Source organism: Monodelphis domestica, chromosome 6 (genome assembly GCF_027887165.1).
Source record: "Monodelphis domestica isolate mMonDom1 chromosome 6, mMonDom1.pri, whole genome shotgun sequence".
Lineage (NCBI taxonomy): Eukaryota > Metazoa > Chordata > Mammalia > Didelphimorphia > Didelphidae > Monodelphis > Monodelphis domestica.
The window spans coordinates 74,141,934-74,158,618 of NC_077232.1; the positions used below are offsets into that span (position 1 = coordinate 74,141,934).

General features: G+C 49.8%; 1 protein-coding gene across 4 annotated transcripts in view; it reads right to left on the reverse strand.

The window, feature by feature from the left end:
• EBF4 (EBF family member 4) overlaps window positions 1-16,685 on the reverse strand; it is a 102,850-nt gene that overhangs the window by 5,883 nt on the left and 80,282 nt on the right. For 2 of the 4 annotated variants that reach the window (XM_056803591.1, XM_007496925.2), the window contains exons 8-15: window positions 11,723-11,804; window positions 10,113-10,230; window positions 9,696-9,829; window positions 9,367-9,493; window positions 7,636-7,724; window positions 7,394-7,459; window positions 6,801-6,978; window positions 6,486-6,671 (exon numbers count right to left, since the gene is read on the reverse strand). In XM_056803591.1, coding sequence (XP_056659569.1) covers window positions 6,486-6,671; window positions 6,801-6,978; window positions 7,394-7,459; window positions 7,636-7,724; window positions 9,367-9,493; window positions 9,696-9,829; window positions 10,113-10,230; window positions 11,723-11,804 — 980 coding nt within the window. The remainder of the gene's footprint in view (window positions 1-6,485; window positions 6,672-6,800; window positions 6,979-7,393; window positions 7,460-7,635; window positions 7,725-9,366; window positions 9,494-9,695; window positions 9,830-10,112; window positions 10,231-11,722; window positions 11,805-16,685) is intronic. The other 2 variants (XM_056803593.1, XM_056803592.1) reach the window with 1 other exon arrangement.

The window sequence follows — 16,685 nt, forward strand, 5'->3', positions numbered from 1 at the left end:
GCCGTCCTGCCTAAATATTCGTGAATTATTCAACTAAGAGAATGTGACGTCTGACTCCAAGTTTTTCTAAGAATCAACTGCTGGGTCACCAGCTCATGGTGTCGAGAACTCAACTTTTCCCCTTTCAAAAAAAAAATATCAGACTATTGTTACCCTTCTCCAGTGTTCTGGTGCTTGGGTTTGGGCCCTTTCAAATATCCCTGAACTGACACCATCTCAGCTATCACGCCTACAAATGATTCCACTAGTCTAGGATCCAGTTAGCTTTCCAGAAAGAGTCAGCATGGGTGGAATGGCAAAAACCCTGGTCATCTTGCCTGCAAAACCCATCGGCTATACTTCCTAGTTGTGCGGACTTGGGCAGATCATCTCTTTATTTTTAAGTCTTTACTTTCTAGACTTAGTAACAACTCTAAGATAGAAAAGCAAGAGCTAGGCAAAGGAGGTGAAGTGATTTTCTCATGGTCACCCCGCTAGGAAGTGTCTGAGGTCAGATGTGAACCCAGGTATACCAGCTCCAAGCCTGGTGCTCCATCCCCTGTGCCATCTTGCTGTCCCTTGGGCAAATCATTTAAACTTTCCATTTGCCTCTTGGGCAAAATGAGGATAAACATTTCCTCTCCAGGGTTGTAGGTTCAGACTTCCCAAGAGCCAATGGGTAAATTTTCATTGAGTACATTCACACTTCAGAAAATATTGCAAGTGCGACCAAACCAGGGCTTGACTTACTATTCTGCTCACTGTCTTGACTTAGGGAAGTAGTGGGAGAAAATGTTAATAAGGCAGATTAAACTTAAAAGTGTGCAGTGGTACATGCCCTGCCCCAGCCCCCAGCCCAAGAAGGCTGGTTAAGAAATTTATCAGCACACGCCAGGACCAGACTCACCAGATATGGTTGTCATGAGCGTCAGAGTTGCAAACTTAAAACCAAATATATATATATCAGCTGTTACTATAATTCATGCTAGAGAACTGAAACTAGTTGAGGGCAGAGCTATGCCATTCCACCGTTTCTCAACTCTCTGGATTTCTCTCTGAACTGCTTTTTTCCTATCTTTTGGGTCCTGAAAATCCTTCTCCTTGATAGGGAATACAGAAGCAAATAGGAGGGGAGTAATTCTGGCTCCTCTTTGCTATCCTGTGTCTTCATCCCATTTACTGAAGCTACATCTTCATTGTTCTTTCATCCCAAGTTGCCTAAAACAAAGTTATCCGCAGCATTTTTCCTCCGCTTAATCTCCACTTATTCCAGCCTTTAGGTTTCCTTGGCTCTGTTCTCACAGGACTATGACTCTTTTGTGTCCTGTGTATCATTTTCTCATAGGATTATTGGTCTGGAGTCAGAAGGATCTTCAAGTTCAGCTCCCTCTTTCTAGGGGTACAGAAATCATCGAAGTGATTTGACCAAGACCAGACCGTTTGAGGTGGGCTTTGAACTTTCCTGACTCAATGCTATATTCACTTTCAGACAGTTAATATATTTTTAAAACCTTAGGTCCCATCAATACTAAGTATTGGTTCCAAGGCGGAGAAGTGGTGAGGGCTAGGCAATGGGTGAAATCACCATCGTATGAGTCGGGTTAGGACTGAGGTGAGTGATGAGGTTTGTGATTGGTGGCTCAGATGGGAGGTGGGGTTAGATTCTTGCCTGTCCAGTTGTCCTATGAGATTTCTCTGAACTTATTTGACAAATTTGGCAAGTCCAAAACATCAGCTCCTTCCCTCTGCAGAAGAGCTTCTCATCCTAACTTTCTCACTTCTGACAATGGCGCTGCCATCTTTCGGAGGCCAGGAGCTCTTCATACATTTTTTGGGGGGGGACTCTTCCTGCTTCTTCATCTTCTCTACCAAGTCATCCACTAAGTCCTATTGATTCTTCCTCCAATGTTTCTCATTTCCATTCCTTCCTTCCCGTGCCCTTTGTCACCAGCCTTGGCTAGTAATATCGCCTTTGCTTCATGCCTGGATTACTGCAATCAATAGCTTCCTAATTGGTCTCGCTGCCTCCTGCCTCTCCCAGCTCTAGCTTTACGGGATACCAGGAGAATCTCTCTCAGATATTACTTTTATTGGGTTGGATAAAATCACTGAAAGAGAACGGAAGCAGGGATGGGAGGGAAGCGTGCAAGGCCAGCTGCCTGAGACGGCACAATTTGGGGTCCAAATTGAAGCCAATAATCCCTCTCCCACTAGCCAGGCACCTGTACTCTGATTGTCCTGCTTCCACCATTCTGGGCTGTGAACATAGTAGGAACTCAATCCATCTAAATTAGACTGAGTGGTTAGCGTTGGAGTTAAGCCAAATGGATTACAGTCAAGCAAAGGTTTGGGTCTGCTTGGTTGGTCTGGAGTCACTAAGGCGAAGGGTGCAGAGTGAAGAAAGAGCTGGGGCAGAACGAGCTTTCTTGCCCTTAGAACTGGTGGGGTCTCTCTGTCCCTTCTGTCCCCCTTCTTCAGAACCATCTTTTGCAGTTCCTGATCATGGAGGATATGGGTAGTGCTGCCCAAATCTCCTCATGGCTATTCTTTTCCCAACCAGGCTCGACAGAAAACACTCTAAGGCCTTTGTCCAAGGCTGAGCCTCCCCATGCTCACCTTGCACACCTTTGTGCTCTCCTACATCCCCTGGGCTCTACCTTTGGCCCTTCCATTCCTCCCATCTCTATCCCCTGGCCCCAGTAGAAAATATTACTCACTCCAGCTCCTTGGCAATCCGTTATATGCAAGGCGGGGACAAAAATGGGGGTCAAAGGTTAGAAGTTAGAGTGAGAGATTAGGAATCAGGGCTGGGGGAGCATACCAGGGCCAGGGTTACAAGATCTGGGCCACTGGATGGGAGGAGGTGCCTGGGACACCCATCTTGTACCTGAGGAGCATCAGTTGGAGATGGTTTGAATGATTGTGATGTGGACACAATCTTATCTGGTGTCAAGGGGCCATGGTTAGGGATGATGGAGAAAGAAACAGGAGGTGGCAAGGAGCCGGAGCTTTGGACAGTTTTTATAGAATCACAGAATCTCACGACTGAAAGGGACCCCAGAGGTCACATAGTTCAACTAACCCCTGAACAGGCAGCCCATCTACAACATCCTGGACAAGTAGCTACCCAGCCTCCACTTGAACACCTTCTCCGACATCAAAGCATCTCATCCAAATCAGTTCATTCCACTCCAAACAGCTCTGATGGTTGGGAAATTTCTTCTCATTATGGAGTTGAAATCTGTCTTCCCACAGACATAGAATCTATAGACACATACTATAAACCAGTAGAATGTGAGCTCCTTGTTTGTCTTATTTGTGTTTCTATCCTCAGTGCCTAGCAGAGTGCTTAGTATACAGCAGGAGCTGAATAAACATTTTTATAAATGGACCTCAACAGAATTCAGCAATTTTCACCTGCTACCAAATATTCTCCGGGCTTACCTATTCCTGAAAATAAGACACTCAAGAGTCCTCCAAACACCGAGACCCTGACAGGCCTACACTGGGAAGCCAGGACCAATGTCCACCATCACATTTCTTGTTGGCTGACCTCCTGGGTTCAGGGCATTTCCTTGGCAGTTTTAGCGGCCCAGGTTAGAACCAGGAGGGAAGTCTGGGGACGTAAAGTCTGGAGTGAGAGTTGCAAAGGCCTCTAGCTGCCCCCGTCCAAGGCCTATCTGGGGCCTTAGAGCACTGGCTGATTGAATTTTTTAGGATCAGAGTCAGGTCTAGGGGGCAAACTTGGGCCACGTCTTCAACAAGAGAAAGGAAGCTGGTAGCTACTTAGCAGCCCAGCAAGAATGGTAGAGTTTCCATTGACAGGCTGGAGCCAAGGGGCCAGAACCAAGCTCTACCCCGGACCAGTAATGGTGGCTAGGAAAAGAAGCCAGTCAAGACAGGAAACCAGAGTGAGCTGGGTGGGAAGATGGGGGATTGGGATGAGAAGCCAAGGTGGCAGGACTGGCCACACAACAGACAGATGGATGGGTGATGAACCTGACAGTGAGGGGGCCATCAGGAAAGGGGAGCTCTTCCAGTGAAAACTGGGTAGAGCCATATGGGGCAGCTCCCCGTCATGCAAGACCACCTTTCCTGTGAGGTGAGGGTCTTGTTGAAACTGAACTTTGATGAAGAATTCCGAACACCTGAAGGGTTTAGGTCCAAGAGGATTATCTCTTGCACTAAGAGACCTTGGTCCTAGCAATGCCTCTTTGAAAGGAGGGCCTAGGAGCCTTGGCAATAGCAAGTATCAAGGGAGTGAGACTCCCCCAAGGGTCTAGGCTGGCACATCTCGGGATGGGGGTATTGGCTGACATCTCTGAGAATTAGTCAAAGCTGAAATGAAAACCAAGATATGATGAGAAGTACATGAATGGGATGGAATCAACAGAGCTAGACACATAGGAGTCCCCAGCATATCCAAGGAGAAGCCACCCAATCACTGGGAAGGAGTTAAAGCTCGAGCAGGATGGATTTAGGCCAGATATCAGGAAGACCTCCCTGACAGTGGTGGAAAGATCCGTTTTTCTGTAGTTCAGAGTCATGGCAGTGTTCAAATCCCAGCTCCCACCTTCTCTAGTTATATTAACCTGAGCAAGTAAGTTCACTGAGCCTCTATTTCCCCAACTGTAAACTGGTAGCAATAGAACCTCACAGGAACGAGTGCTTTGAGAATAATGCTTTGTAAACCTTAAAATGCCAGAGAAATGCTAAGTCATCATCATTCTGCGCAGTGACTTCTTGAGCCCATGCCATTTCTTGGCCATGTGTGCACCCAAACAAGCAGGGCTAGAGCCACTTCCCAGATATGCTGCTGTTAGAAGGATGAGGCCTGGGAATGCCCACAATGAAACCATTTCCCCTCTTGTGGTTTTGACCTCAGCCAGAAAATGGAAATAAATGGAGATGGAATTTCCCATCTTTCCCACCAGAATGAAAAGCCAGAGAACGGGTCCATGCAGATATGGGAAGGAGTTTACCAAGAACCAGCAGGTGGAAGGTGAAGCCAGAGGCCCATGGAGGCAAGAAAATAGATTGTTCCAAGATTTCCGGACATCCAAGTGGCATCGACAAACAGAAGTAACACGGAGAGCATTAGACAGCACAGGAGTGGCCAAGAAAGGAGGAAAGAAAGAGGGAGAGGAGAAGAGAGAAGATGGGAAGAGGGAGGGAGAGGGGAAGAAGTGAGATCATGAGGAAGAGGGGGAAGGAAGGAAAGTGAGCAAAACAAAGAAAGGACACAAGAACTGCCCTCGGAAGGCTCTTTCCTCAATCTAGTGATGGGCCACACAGGAGGACCCATTGGACTATGTACAGGATGACAAAACTGGGAACCTCTAGGTCTTTGAAGAAAAAGATCAGAAAGCAAAACAGGTCTAGAGCAGCTTAGATATAAAGAAAGGTCCACAGGGAGGGAAGGGCTAGAAAACTAAATGGAGGATGAAGAAGCCAGAGGCAAACAAGAGATATAAAGAAGAGAAAGAAGGCAAAGTTTGAGTGGTAGAGACCAGAATGGGGAAGGGGATTGGGGTCTTGGGAGAGAATCTTTGGTGTTGTGTTGGAAAAAAATCTAGATAGGTTCTATAGAAGGCAGAAGGAGAATCTTGAGGTATGGGAGGTTGGAGAGGAAGGAGGGCTAAGAGGCTTTGAGGGGAGGGGGTGCAGGTATGATGAGGCCCTTGCCCGCCTGCCCCGGGGCTCAGAGATGCCCAGAAGCATCATCTTCTCCTCCACTCCTGCTCTGGGTGGTACTTTTCAGGGATGGGGCAGTTCTGAATCTTAAACTCCTCCCCTCTGACACAAAAAGTTGCCTTTCTCTGAGTACCTAGGATGGACACTTGGGGACTGCATACCTATACACACATGTATGCACACAAAAGAAGGGGAAATGGATCTATTATACCTACAGACGTGTGTGGATGTGCATGTGTCTCTGTATATACGTGTATAAAAATATACAGGCACATCCATACACACACATCAGGGCCCTTGGCTTAGGCAGTGATGGGGCCACTGGGAAGAGCTGGGGGGGGGGAGCTAGGAAGATGAAGAAGGGCCATTTCCAGGCCCATGAAGGGGCCGAGTGCCTGCCCTGTTCCTTTCTGCCAAGATGCCTTTGGGGGTGCCTGGCTTTGTGGCCTGGGGGCAGAGGGGAGAGCAGGCTGTGGAATGTGGAAAGGAGCTCCCATTGAGTTCCAGACACTCAATTCCAAAGGCCTCGGTACCAGACATCTCTTGTAGCCTTTCGCCTTCTTCCCCCATTGGTCACCCATTTGTCAGTGGACGGGCAGGTCCTGCCTAGGGGCTGGCCTGGAGGGATTGGACATCCCACCCAAACAGACATCCTGCTCGTAGCAGATGATCATAGGGAGCAGGAGGGAAACCTTAGAGGGAAACACTGCATCCAACCCCCCTGTCTGGCGGGTGTCTGGGAGCCGTGCCCACTAGGACCCTGGCAGCACCCCCCACCCCGTGCCCGAGGCCTGCCCACCCTAGAGACTCACTAGCATAGGGTGAATTGGCAGTGGAGCCGTTGAGGAAGCTGGGGGAGCTGGGCACACCAAGGCCAGCCATGCCAGTAGCCCCATAGCCGTTGATGCTGGAGGTGATGCTGCTGTAACTGCTCTGCTGCGGGGTGGAGCTGGGCACGTAGCCTCGAGGAGACACACTGCTGGTATTCCGGGAATAACCTAGTCAGGGAGAAGGAGTCGGGTGGAGCCTCCTGGGGGACTTGGGGGGGGCTCAGGGCTCTGCTGGGCAGAGGGAGATGCCAGGCACAGTAGGAGGGGGGGAGACCACACAGGGATGGGCAGACTCACCTTGATCAGCCCCTTGTGTGGAGTCTCCAATGTTGACGGCCAGCTGGCTCCCAAAGGAGTTGATGCCCATCATGGCGGTATGGGGATGGCCCGGGGCCAGGGAGCCAAGCTGGGAGGGAGTGCGTGGGACGCTGTAGAGTGCTTCTGCAATGTCTGCTGCCCGCTTTATGATGAGATCCTAGGGAGGCAAAGACAGGGCTGGCCCCCAACTCCTAGACCTCCCCGTCAGCCCTTGGGAGGGAGGACAAGAGGTAAGGAGAAGAAAGGGACACACAAGGGACTGGCAAGTGGGGAAAAGGATAAATAGGGGCATAAATGATAGATTGGGACCTGTGATGGACCTCAGACATCATCAGCTAGTTCAACCCCTTTACAGAGGAGGAAACTGAGGCCCAGGGAAGTGTCACTTGCCCAAGTCACCCAGGTAGTATCAGAAGAGCCGGGACTGGAGAGTGTCTTACCCCAAGCCCAGCCCTCTTGTTACTGCATCAGAAAGCCTGGGAAAGGAAGGGAACGGGGCAGGCGGGGGACAGGAATCAAAAGGTTCTTGAGGAAGACAGAAGGCGGCTAAAAGTCTCACGTAGGGTTAATACCTGGTTACTATGCGGCATCCCATACAGAGCCTCCACCAGGTCAGCTGCCCTTTTCAATAGCACTTCCTAGGGATGGGATGGGATGGGGAGGCAGGTATTAGCCCAAGGGGAGGCACAATATCCCTGGGCAGAGACGGCACCCCCCAACCCTCAACCCTTCTTCCTACTTTTATGTCAGAGGACCAAACCCAACCTCCATCCAGCTCCCTTTAGAGGCCTTAAACGTCGTTCCCAGGCGGTACCTTAGGAAGCCGCTCAGGGTCTCCAGGATGTCGTGGTATCACCTTCTGCAGCCTCTGGAAGCCGTAGTCGATGGTTGGCTCATTGAGAGCTTGGGGGAGGTGGGGGGAGAACAGTGTGGGGGACGAGTATCCCTAAAGGGACAGGGAGAGATGTCCCCTCCCTCCTCCCAGTCTTCCAGGTCTTAGCCTCCAGAACCAAGCACTCTCTGGCATCCCAGCCTATTCAGCGGATACTCAGGCTGAGAAACCCCCGTGAGGCTCCCCTCTTTCTGAGTGCCGCAGGGCATCCCCACCAGGTGGAACAGAAGGGACCCAGCAGTCAAGTTGTCCCCCAGATGCCTCTTTTACCCAACCCTGATTCGTCAGGCAGAAGGGGCCCCTGCTAACCCTGGATCCCTTCCCAGGAGAGCAGGGAGTGACCCTGGGTCCTGCTGAGTGAAAAATAAAAGGGAAGGAGCTGGGGAGAGGGCAAGGAAATAACCAAATTGTCATTTACACCCTAATTGGGGTGGGTTTGGAGCACCAACGAAAGATCAAGAGATATCCAAAATTAAAGAATTTTTATAGTAGCCCCTTTCTAGTACTCTTCTCCTATGTTATTCTATATGAGTTATCTCTGTTTGTGTCTTTCCTTTTCTTTTTTGCTTTTCACTTTTACCTTCTGCCACACAAACAATTGATTCTAAGACAGAAGAGAGGCAAGGGCAGGGAACTGGGGTTAAGTGACTTGCCCAGGGTCACACAGCTAGAGTATTTTCCCCTTTCTTGACTGTGGGCTCCTCGAGGGTAAGTCCTGGGTCTTATAGAAACTCTGCGGCTCCTCCAGCACTTGGCACAGCGCCCATGCACACAGCAGGCACTTAATAAATGTGCTGACTTCATTTCTTGAGACGCAGATTTGGGAATAACCAGCCCAGAGAGAAAGGTTTATAGAGTGATAGAGCTGGAGTGGAAGAGATGGCAGGGGCCACCGGCTGTTTAAACGCCGCTCCTGACAAATGGGCGCTGGATGGGGATGGGGAAACCATGGTTTAATGCTGACATTCTCAGCACAAGGGAGATGAAACTCCTTTTTTGCTACTTTTTTTTTAAACCCTCACTTTCTGTCTTAGAGTAGATACTAAGAATCAGTTCCAAGGCAGAAGAGTTGTAAGAGCTGGACCACGGAGGTTAAGTGACCTGCTCAGGGTCACACAGCTTGGAAGTGTCTGAGGTCAAATTTGAACCCAGAACCGTCTGTCTCCTGCCCTGGCTCTCTGTCTCCTGAGCCACTCAACTGCCCTTCTCTCTTGCTTTTAAGCTGAATGAAAGAACCAGAATGGAGGGAGAGACGACGGAATTCTCCAGGAGAGAGATGAACTTGAGGAGGGCCCAGGGCATAGCAGACAGATGGACTTTTCAAAATGGGAGAGACCACTCTTTCTTTGAAGTATTTGGGATGGAAGTAAAAGAAGGCTGTTTTTTTTTCTTTTTTTGATGGTGGGAGGGCAGGAGAACTCAAGGGCTAGGAGCATCGGTGAAAGAAACCGGGGAAGATGAAGGCGCTCAATTTCTTGGAGGCCAGAGACTGTGACAAGAGGGGACCGGGTCTGTGGTCCTTCGGAGCGAATGGAGGGGCTGACCCAAGCTGATGGCGCGGACCCCTCCCCTTCTGACCCACCCTGCTTCACCAGGGAAAGGGGGCCTGCCACGTGCCTCACTTAGCAAGGGGAGAGCACCCCAGTCCATTACCCGTGTAGACGAAACGGCCAGGGGCCCCTTTGCAGAACTGCTTGGACTTGTAGGAGAGGGTCACCTCCACCACCCCCGGGATGTGCCTCGGAGGGGTCTGCACCCGGATGGCGTGGGGAGTGATCAGCTGTGAGAAGAGAAGGCGTTAGGGGAGGTCAGTGTTAGCCGTGAGGAAGAAGAGCTAGAAAGCATCCCCGACGGGAGCCCGCTCTGATTCGGAAGCCCAATGCCCTCGTTCTTCAGAGAAGTAAAAATCAGGCTGGCTGAGCATGGAAGCACCCACAGGTGGCCACCCTCAGTCCCCACCCTTCCTGTGCGCAGCCCCACACCTCGCTCCACACCAGCATGGTTCCAAAGACGACCTGAAGCCCATCGAAGAAGTTGTCCCCGATGACGATGACCGTGGCTCCCCCCGTGGTCCAGCCCTCACTGGGGCTGATGGCCTTGATGCAGGGGGTGGCTGCTGTGGGTCAGGGGAAATGGGGTCAGGATGGGAAAGGAGAGAGCAGGGCTGCCCCCAGCCGGGGTGATGGGGGGAAAGTGGAGGAAGGGGAGGGGGACCCAAAGAGGTGCACCTGGGGGACAGGACTGGGCCTGGAGTTGGGGTGTGGAGCAGGGCCTAGTGACTGGAAGAAGGACGGGCGGTTTGGAAGAGTGGAAGACAGGGCTCCCTCTGGGAGGGGAGAAGCTGTGGACAAGAGGGCAGGGCTGGCCAGGGGAAGGGCGCCAAATGGCAGCATCCTGACCTTCTGAAGGGTCAAGGCGGCGGGCACGGCGGCCGTGCTTGGAGTTGTTGTGAACAAACATGTTATCAGACACAGCAAGCACGTGTCCATCCACACTCACGGTCGTAGAGACCACCACCTGCACAGGGGACACAGGGCCAGGCCCCAAAGGAGGAGTGAAGCCCCCTTCATGGAGAGCTCCCCAGAGGGATGGGAATGGGGGATAGTCTGGACTCCTAGAAGGCAGAAACGGTGTCTCCTGATCTGTTGGAGGTGGGAGAGGTTAGCATGACAGACCCCAAGTGTACCCCAAGGCCTTGCCCTCTGGCCTTTTCACTGGCCACTTGGAACCCTGCCTGTCTCCTTGAATATAACGGTAGCCTGGGGGCAATGATCCCCTGTCCCCATCTCTCTCCCCTGGGCTCTAGGCATTCCCTGGCTTCGGTCCTTCAGTTCTGTGGGCACAATGACCAACCAGGTAGAAGGGGAAAGAGGATGGGAGGATGTTTATGGCCTCCACCCCAGCAGCGGACCCTGAACCCAGGGCTGAGAATCCTGTTCCTCCCTTCTGTCTCCAAATGAACTTCACATTTGCTGTAGCCATTGAGAAAGAGGACTCCTCTTTTCAAAATGGCGGGTCTGGTTCCCCCGTGCAGAGGGCAAGGGCAGTGCTTCCCACAATGACTCTTCATTCTCCTGAAGGGAGGCCTGCGCTCACCAACAAGGATCAGGGCCCAAGAGGCAGAGAGTGGGAAAGGGAGGCTCCCACTCTAAGGAAAAGAAGGTGGGGAGCGGGGAGAAACAAGACCCTTCTTAGCCTGGCAGGCTGTCACAACCCCCACCTTTGCCTCAGGGCCCAGCCTCTTCTCCTTCTCCAGAGCTGGTCTGGAGCCCTCAGGTTCTGGGATTGTGGGCAGGCCCCACCCTTGGGGAAGGGAAAGGGGGGGCACTAACCAGGCTCCCCTCCCAAACTCTTCAGCGCCCTGGGGGGTGGGAGTTGGGGGGGGGTACCGGGCAGCTGCTCTCTGCCTCACGCTATGTAAATTAGCTGGGTCGTTAATCATGTAAAAATGTCACAATTATCATCTCCTTAAGTGGGGCCCTAATGAAGCCTCAGCAGCCAGGGGAGAAGGAGCTGCTCCACCCCCACTCACACCCCCCTCCACCTCCACAGGCCATGAGCTCCCTCAGGGCTAAGGCTCTTGGGGGGGGGGGGATCCCGAGAAATGACTGAGAGGCCCCCATGCAGGGGCCCCTTTGCCCGCGGGCAGTCCCTGGCCATTCTGGGTAGACAGAGGCAGGTTCACACTGGGGAATAGGAGGAAGGACTTGGGGAATGAGAAAGGGAGCCTCCATCATTAAATCCTGTTAGGAATGTAGGAATATGAGCAGGAAAACTGACAAGAAGGGGGACGGGGTGTCGGGTGGGGGGAGTGCCCAGAGGGCCCAGGGTGCTCAGCCTCGGGGTCTGAGGGGCCTGCAGGGTCTAGAATACTGGGGTCCCTCAGATCATTTTGCCAGCCATGCCCCCAGCCTCTGGTCCCTTGTTCCCCTCCCAGCCCCTGGCACATCCTTCCCTGAATCAGATGCCCCAGGGAGTGATGGGGGAGGAATGGGGGGCAAGGGGGTACCTGGAAGCGCCTCATGTCTCTAGGATTGCCCGCATTCTTTAGGCAGTTCTGGTTGCATTTGAGGAAAAACTTGAGGAAAAACCTGAAACAAGGAGGAGGTGGTTGGCTTGGGGCTTTGAGGGATCCAAGGGAAGAGAATAGTTTTCCCAGGTCCACCTGGCCCCAAGAAGGGAAGCCTCCTGCCGGACACAGCGCATTCTCCGGCACACCCAGGATTCACACCTACAGTGAGTGCCCCCGCTGGCACACGCCGCCATGCGGGCAGCAGCCTTCTCTGCTCCCGTCCCCCACTGCATCCCTCCGTGTGTACACTCTCCCCCACAGCCCCTCCTAGACATCTCCCCCAGAAGGCCACATCCCCACACTCGGTATCGACCTCTCCTGACCTCATACAATGTGCCAGGCTAAGGACTGAGCCAACAAAGCAACATAGGAACTTGGTCTTTGCCCTCAAGGAGCTCCGAGTCTAATGGGAGGGACAACAGGCTCCTCTCCCAACAACTAGGCAAAATGATGGGCAGAAAGAAGGCGTTCACGGGATGGGGGGGAGCCCCCTCTTGTAGCAGGTGGGACTTGAAGAAAGCCAGGGAAGCCGCTATGCAGAAAAGAGGAAGGAGCCCTTTCCCGGCCCACGGGGGACAGTAGGCAAATACACCTGGAGCGGGGAGAGACGGAAGGTCCTGTTCCAGGGCCAGGAGCACTGGATTGCAGAGGGGACAGGGTGGGGTAGAGAAGTAGGTAGGGGTGCAGGATGTAAGGAAACGAGAAAGGCGCTTGGGGTTGTGGCCATCACCACAGGCTGAATCCACTTCTAGTAGCCACTGACTCAAGAGTCTCTGTCTCACCCAAAGAACATGTATCCCCCTAGCGTTCCAGCCAGCCTTTCCCAGATGGCGCTTCTCCTCTCCCAGGTAGAATGCCTCCCTTCCCCTAAGGTGTAACCTTCATCGCAGGAGGCATATTCTCCCCACCCCACATCCAATACACTGTTCAGATGCTCTCTCCAAGAGGCCCAAATCCAACGGCCCTTTTCAGTCTCCATCCTTCCTAGCCTTCCAGCAATGACTGAAACCCTCCTTCTGGAGAGTCTCATCTCCTGCCTGCTATGGCAGACTCTCTCTCTTAAATAAGGGGGTTGGACTAGATTAGGCTTTAATAATTTGGGATCCACTGACTTCCAAGGGAGATCCATCAATAGATTTCAGAGAGTCCATGAACCTGGGTGGGAAAAAATAGCATCCCTCTATTTCATTATACAGTATTTGAATCCTTTATAATTGTTTTATTTTATGCATTTAAGAACATAATTCTGAGCAAGAGACCATGAACTTTATCAAAGGGCCTGGGAAAAGGTTAAGAACCTCAGATTAGACGATCTTTTAGGTTCTGTTCACCTCTAAAGCCTGTGATCCAATGAAGCATGTAAAACCCGGAATTGCTCCTTGTCTCTGGGAGGGGGGAGGGAGGAGGGGAGGGAGAGAACATGAATCATGTAACTATGGAGAAATATTCTAAATTAATTCATTAAATAAATAAAGTTTTAAAAATGTGAATTAAAGTCTGTGATCCATAAAACACCTGCCTCTTCAGTGTGTCCACTTCCTTTAATTCTACCTTATATTTATCAAAATATTAAGAAGTTTAACCTTAAATCTTCTGCTGCTCTTTTTAGGCATTCTCCCTCAGTATTTTATTGATGCCCATGGCTTCAACTACAAGTCAGCATCTCAGCCCTGACCTCTCCCCAACTGCCTGACATACATTTCCATTTGGATTCCCTGGTGCTACCTCAGAGTCAAGCATTCTAAAACCACACTCATCTTCTTTTGTCTGAAATCAACTCCTCTACCCTTTGTCTGTCAATGGTACTCCCTTTCTCCCAGGCACCTATTTTGTGGTTTGTGAACTTTTGTTTATATTTTGATAACTATATTTCAGTATAATTGGTTTCCTCTGTCATTCTATATATTTAAAAACATTATTCTGAGAAGTGTTTTTCTTTCTTTCTTCCTTCCTTCCTTCCTTTCTCCCTTCCCTCCCTCCTCTCTCTCTCTCTCTTTCTTTCTCTCTTTCTTTCTTTCTTTCTCTTTCTTTCTTTCTTTCTTTCTTTCTTTCTTTCTTTCTTTCTTTCTTTCTTTCTTTCTTTCTTTCTTTCTTTCTTTCTTTCTTTCTTTCTTTCTTTCTTTCTTTCTTTCTTTCTTTCTTTCTTTCTTTCTTTCTTTCTTTCTTTCTTTCTTCCTTCCTTCCTTCCTTCCTTCCTTCCTTCCTTCCTCTTAACTTCTGGTTCCAAGGCAGAAGAGTGGTAAGGGCTATGCAATGAAGGTTAAGTGACTTGCCCAGGGTCACATAGCTAGGAAGTGTCTGAGGCTAGATTTGAACCTAGCATCTCTGGACTCCATGCCAGGCACCCTTGCCACTGACCCACCTAGCTGCCCCGAGTAGATAAATTTCACCAGAATACTAAAGGGGTCCATGACTCAAGAAAGGTTACAAACTCCCTGACCTGAGCTCAAAATCTTAGTTATTGTTCTTTTCACTTGGACTCTAATGCCCTCCTAACCGGTTTTTCTGCCTCTATTGCTCTAGCCCCAATCATCATCTGTCCTTCTTTCTAGATAATCTTTCTAATGCAGAACTTCTAATGTCATTCCTTTATTCGAAGGTTTCCTGCTGCCCCCCCCCCATTGCCTACTACATAAAGAATATACTCATCTTGCATCCACAGCCTGGTTCAAAGCTACCTTTCCAGCCTTACCTTACTTACACTCTTGACATGCTTTACAATCCAGCCAAACTGAACTACTTTCCATCCCAGAGCCAAAACAAGAGTGAAGCAATTGAGACCCATGCCTTGGGTGCACAAAGCTGAGGGGTACAGAAAACATGTAAAATATGCGTCTACCATCCCAGGCACACTATACCATTAAGACAAATTCCACAATTCCATAGTTTGGCTTAGGCAGAGCATCAATCAGTTACGTTTCTGCTCCATTTTGCTTTCTCCCACTTCAATGCTTCTGACTATGTCTTCTCCCATACCTGAAATAGACGTCTCCCTCCTCCCTATCGCTATCTATTGAAGTCTCTTCCTTTCTTCAGTGCCCACCTCAAATGCCTCCTCATTCTCTGATTCTAGCCCAACATTGAGTTCTCTCTTCTCAGAGGACTGTATCTACCCTGATGGAAACACTAAATGTTTGTTGAATAAATAAATAAGCATTCATGGCTCTCCCCTCAGCCCCCAGCCAGCCAGTCAAGGTGATCCACCAAGCTCTGGGGATTTGTCCTTTGAAAAATCTTTTAAATCCACTCCCTTTGCCATAACCCTAGTTAATGCTTTCATCGTGCTGCATCTAGCCTGCTGGAATAGTCTTTCAAATGGTGCCCCTTTCCAGTCTCAAGCCATTCCTCATTCAAAGACCTTCAAGTGTTCATTGCTATCTACAGAATAAGCTCTTGAGTCCCGTAACCTATCATCAAAGGCTCTCAGAAGTGTTTGTCCGTTACTGACCTTCCTACTTCTCTGGTTTTATTTCCTGCCACTCCCCCCATTCCTGTATCTGGCCCATTTATTCTGTTCCCTAAATGTAACATGAACATTCCTACCGACACACATTTGCTCCCACCGTCCCCTCTGCCTGCCTCAGCCCTAGCCTTCCACTAAAGTTTAGTTTCAAGTGACGTGGAAGGCTGGGAAGGCTTGTTTTAGCCACTAAATTCTCAAAGCATTTCAGATCTTTGTCACTTTGTCACTCATGGGACTCTTTATTGTGTTTATTATATATAATAAATAATATATATACTAATATATAATAAATAATATATAAAAATAAATAAACACAAAACCTTGTGTTTATTATTGTTTATTCATTATGTCCTTGCCCCGTCTCCCAAAAGACCTAGCTCTGTGCCCACACACGTCCAATCACAGTTCATCAGGAATGATGACAAAGGCACCAATGTGTGCTTCTCCCCTCACTGTATGTATGATCAACCCCACAGTGTACAGGGGATCACGACTGGATTGGTGACTCTATTAGGATAGGGAATTTCTGGTGAAGAACTTCTCCCAGTGCGAGCTGCTCTCTTCTTGGCAACCCATAAGACGTTTAGGACACTGAGAGGTTGTGATTTGCCCAGGGTTATACATGCAGTGTCAGCAGCAGCATTTGAAGCAAGGTTTTCTTGGTTTTCAAACCAGTCTTCTGTCTAGTCCTTCATGCTGCCTCCCGTGTATATACGTCACAAATACCCCCCCTACACAAAGACACATACAACGACCACAACTCCATATATAACACATAACCTTCCTACATAGTAGAGCCCCTAACGTTGCCTTTGTCTCCACCACCATCCCAAATGATGGTTACTCCCACCCCTTCGATGCAGGCTTTCCGGAAAGTTATCCTCTGCCCTATTCTCCAGTCTCTTTTGGCGATCTCATCCATTTCCAGAATTTCAACTGGCACATCCAAGTGAATGGCTCCCAAATTTACATCACTAGTCCCAGCATCTCTTCCAGGCTCCAAGCCTATGCTTCTAGCCCTTTGTTTCCAACTGTTCATTGGACACCTTCCATTATTGGGTAGCTACTGGAGAGCATTGTGTTAAGGTATGGGAGAGATACAGTGATGGAGGAAGATATGTCCCACAGGCTCCTGAGTACTGTCTGGCAGGGGTGTAAGAAGTATACACTGAATTCTACATCAGAGATTAGAGGAAAAAGATATTACAGCCTGGGGACAGTGGACAAGATGGCTTCAAGGAGGAGACAGCCTTTAGGTAGGAACCTAAAGGATCAGCAGGAATTCAGCAAGGAGAGACAGTAAGGAGGGCACAAGAAAAATTATGAACAAATGAACAGGCTGAAAAATAGGAGACATCATTTCACCTCTCTAGGACTTAGTTCTATCATCTATAAAGCAATGAGAGGAGGGGCTCACTAAATGATCTTCAGCCATTT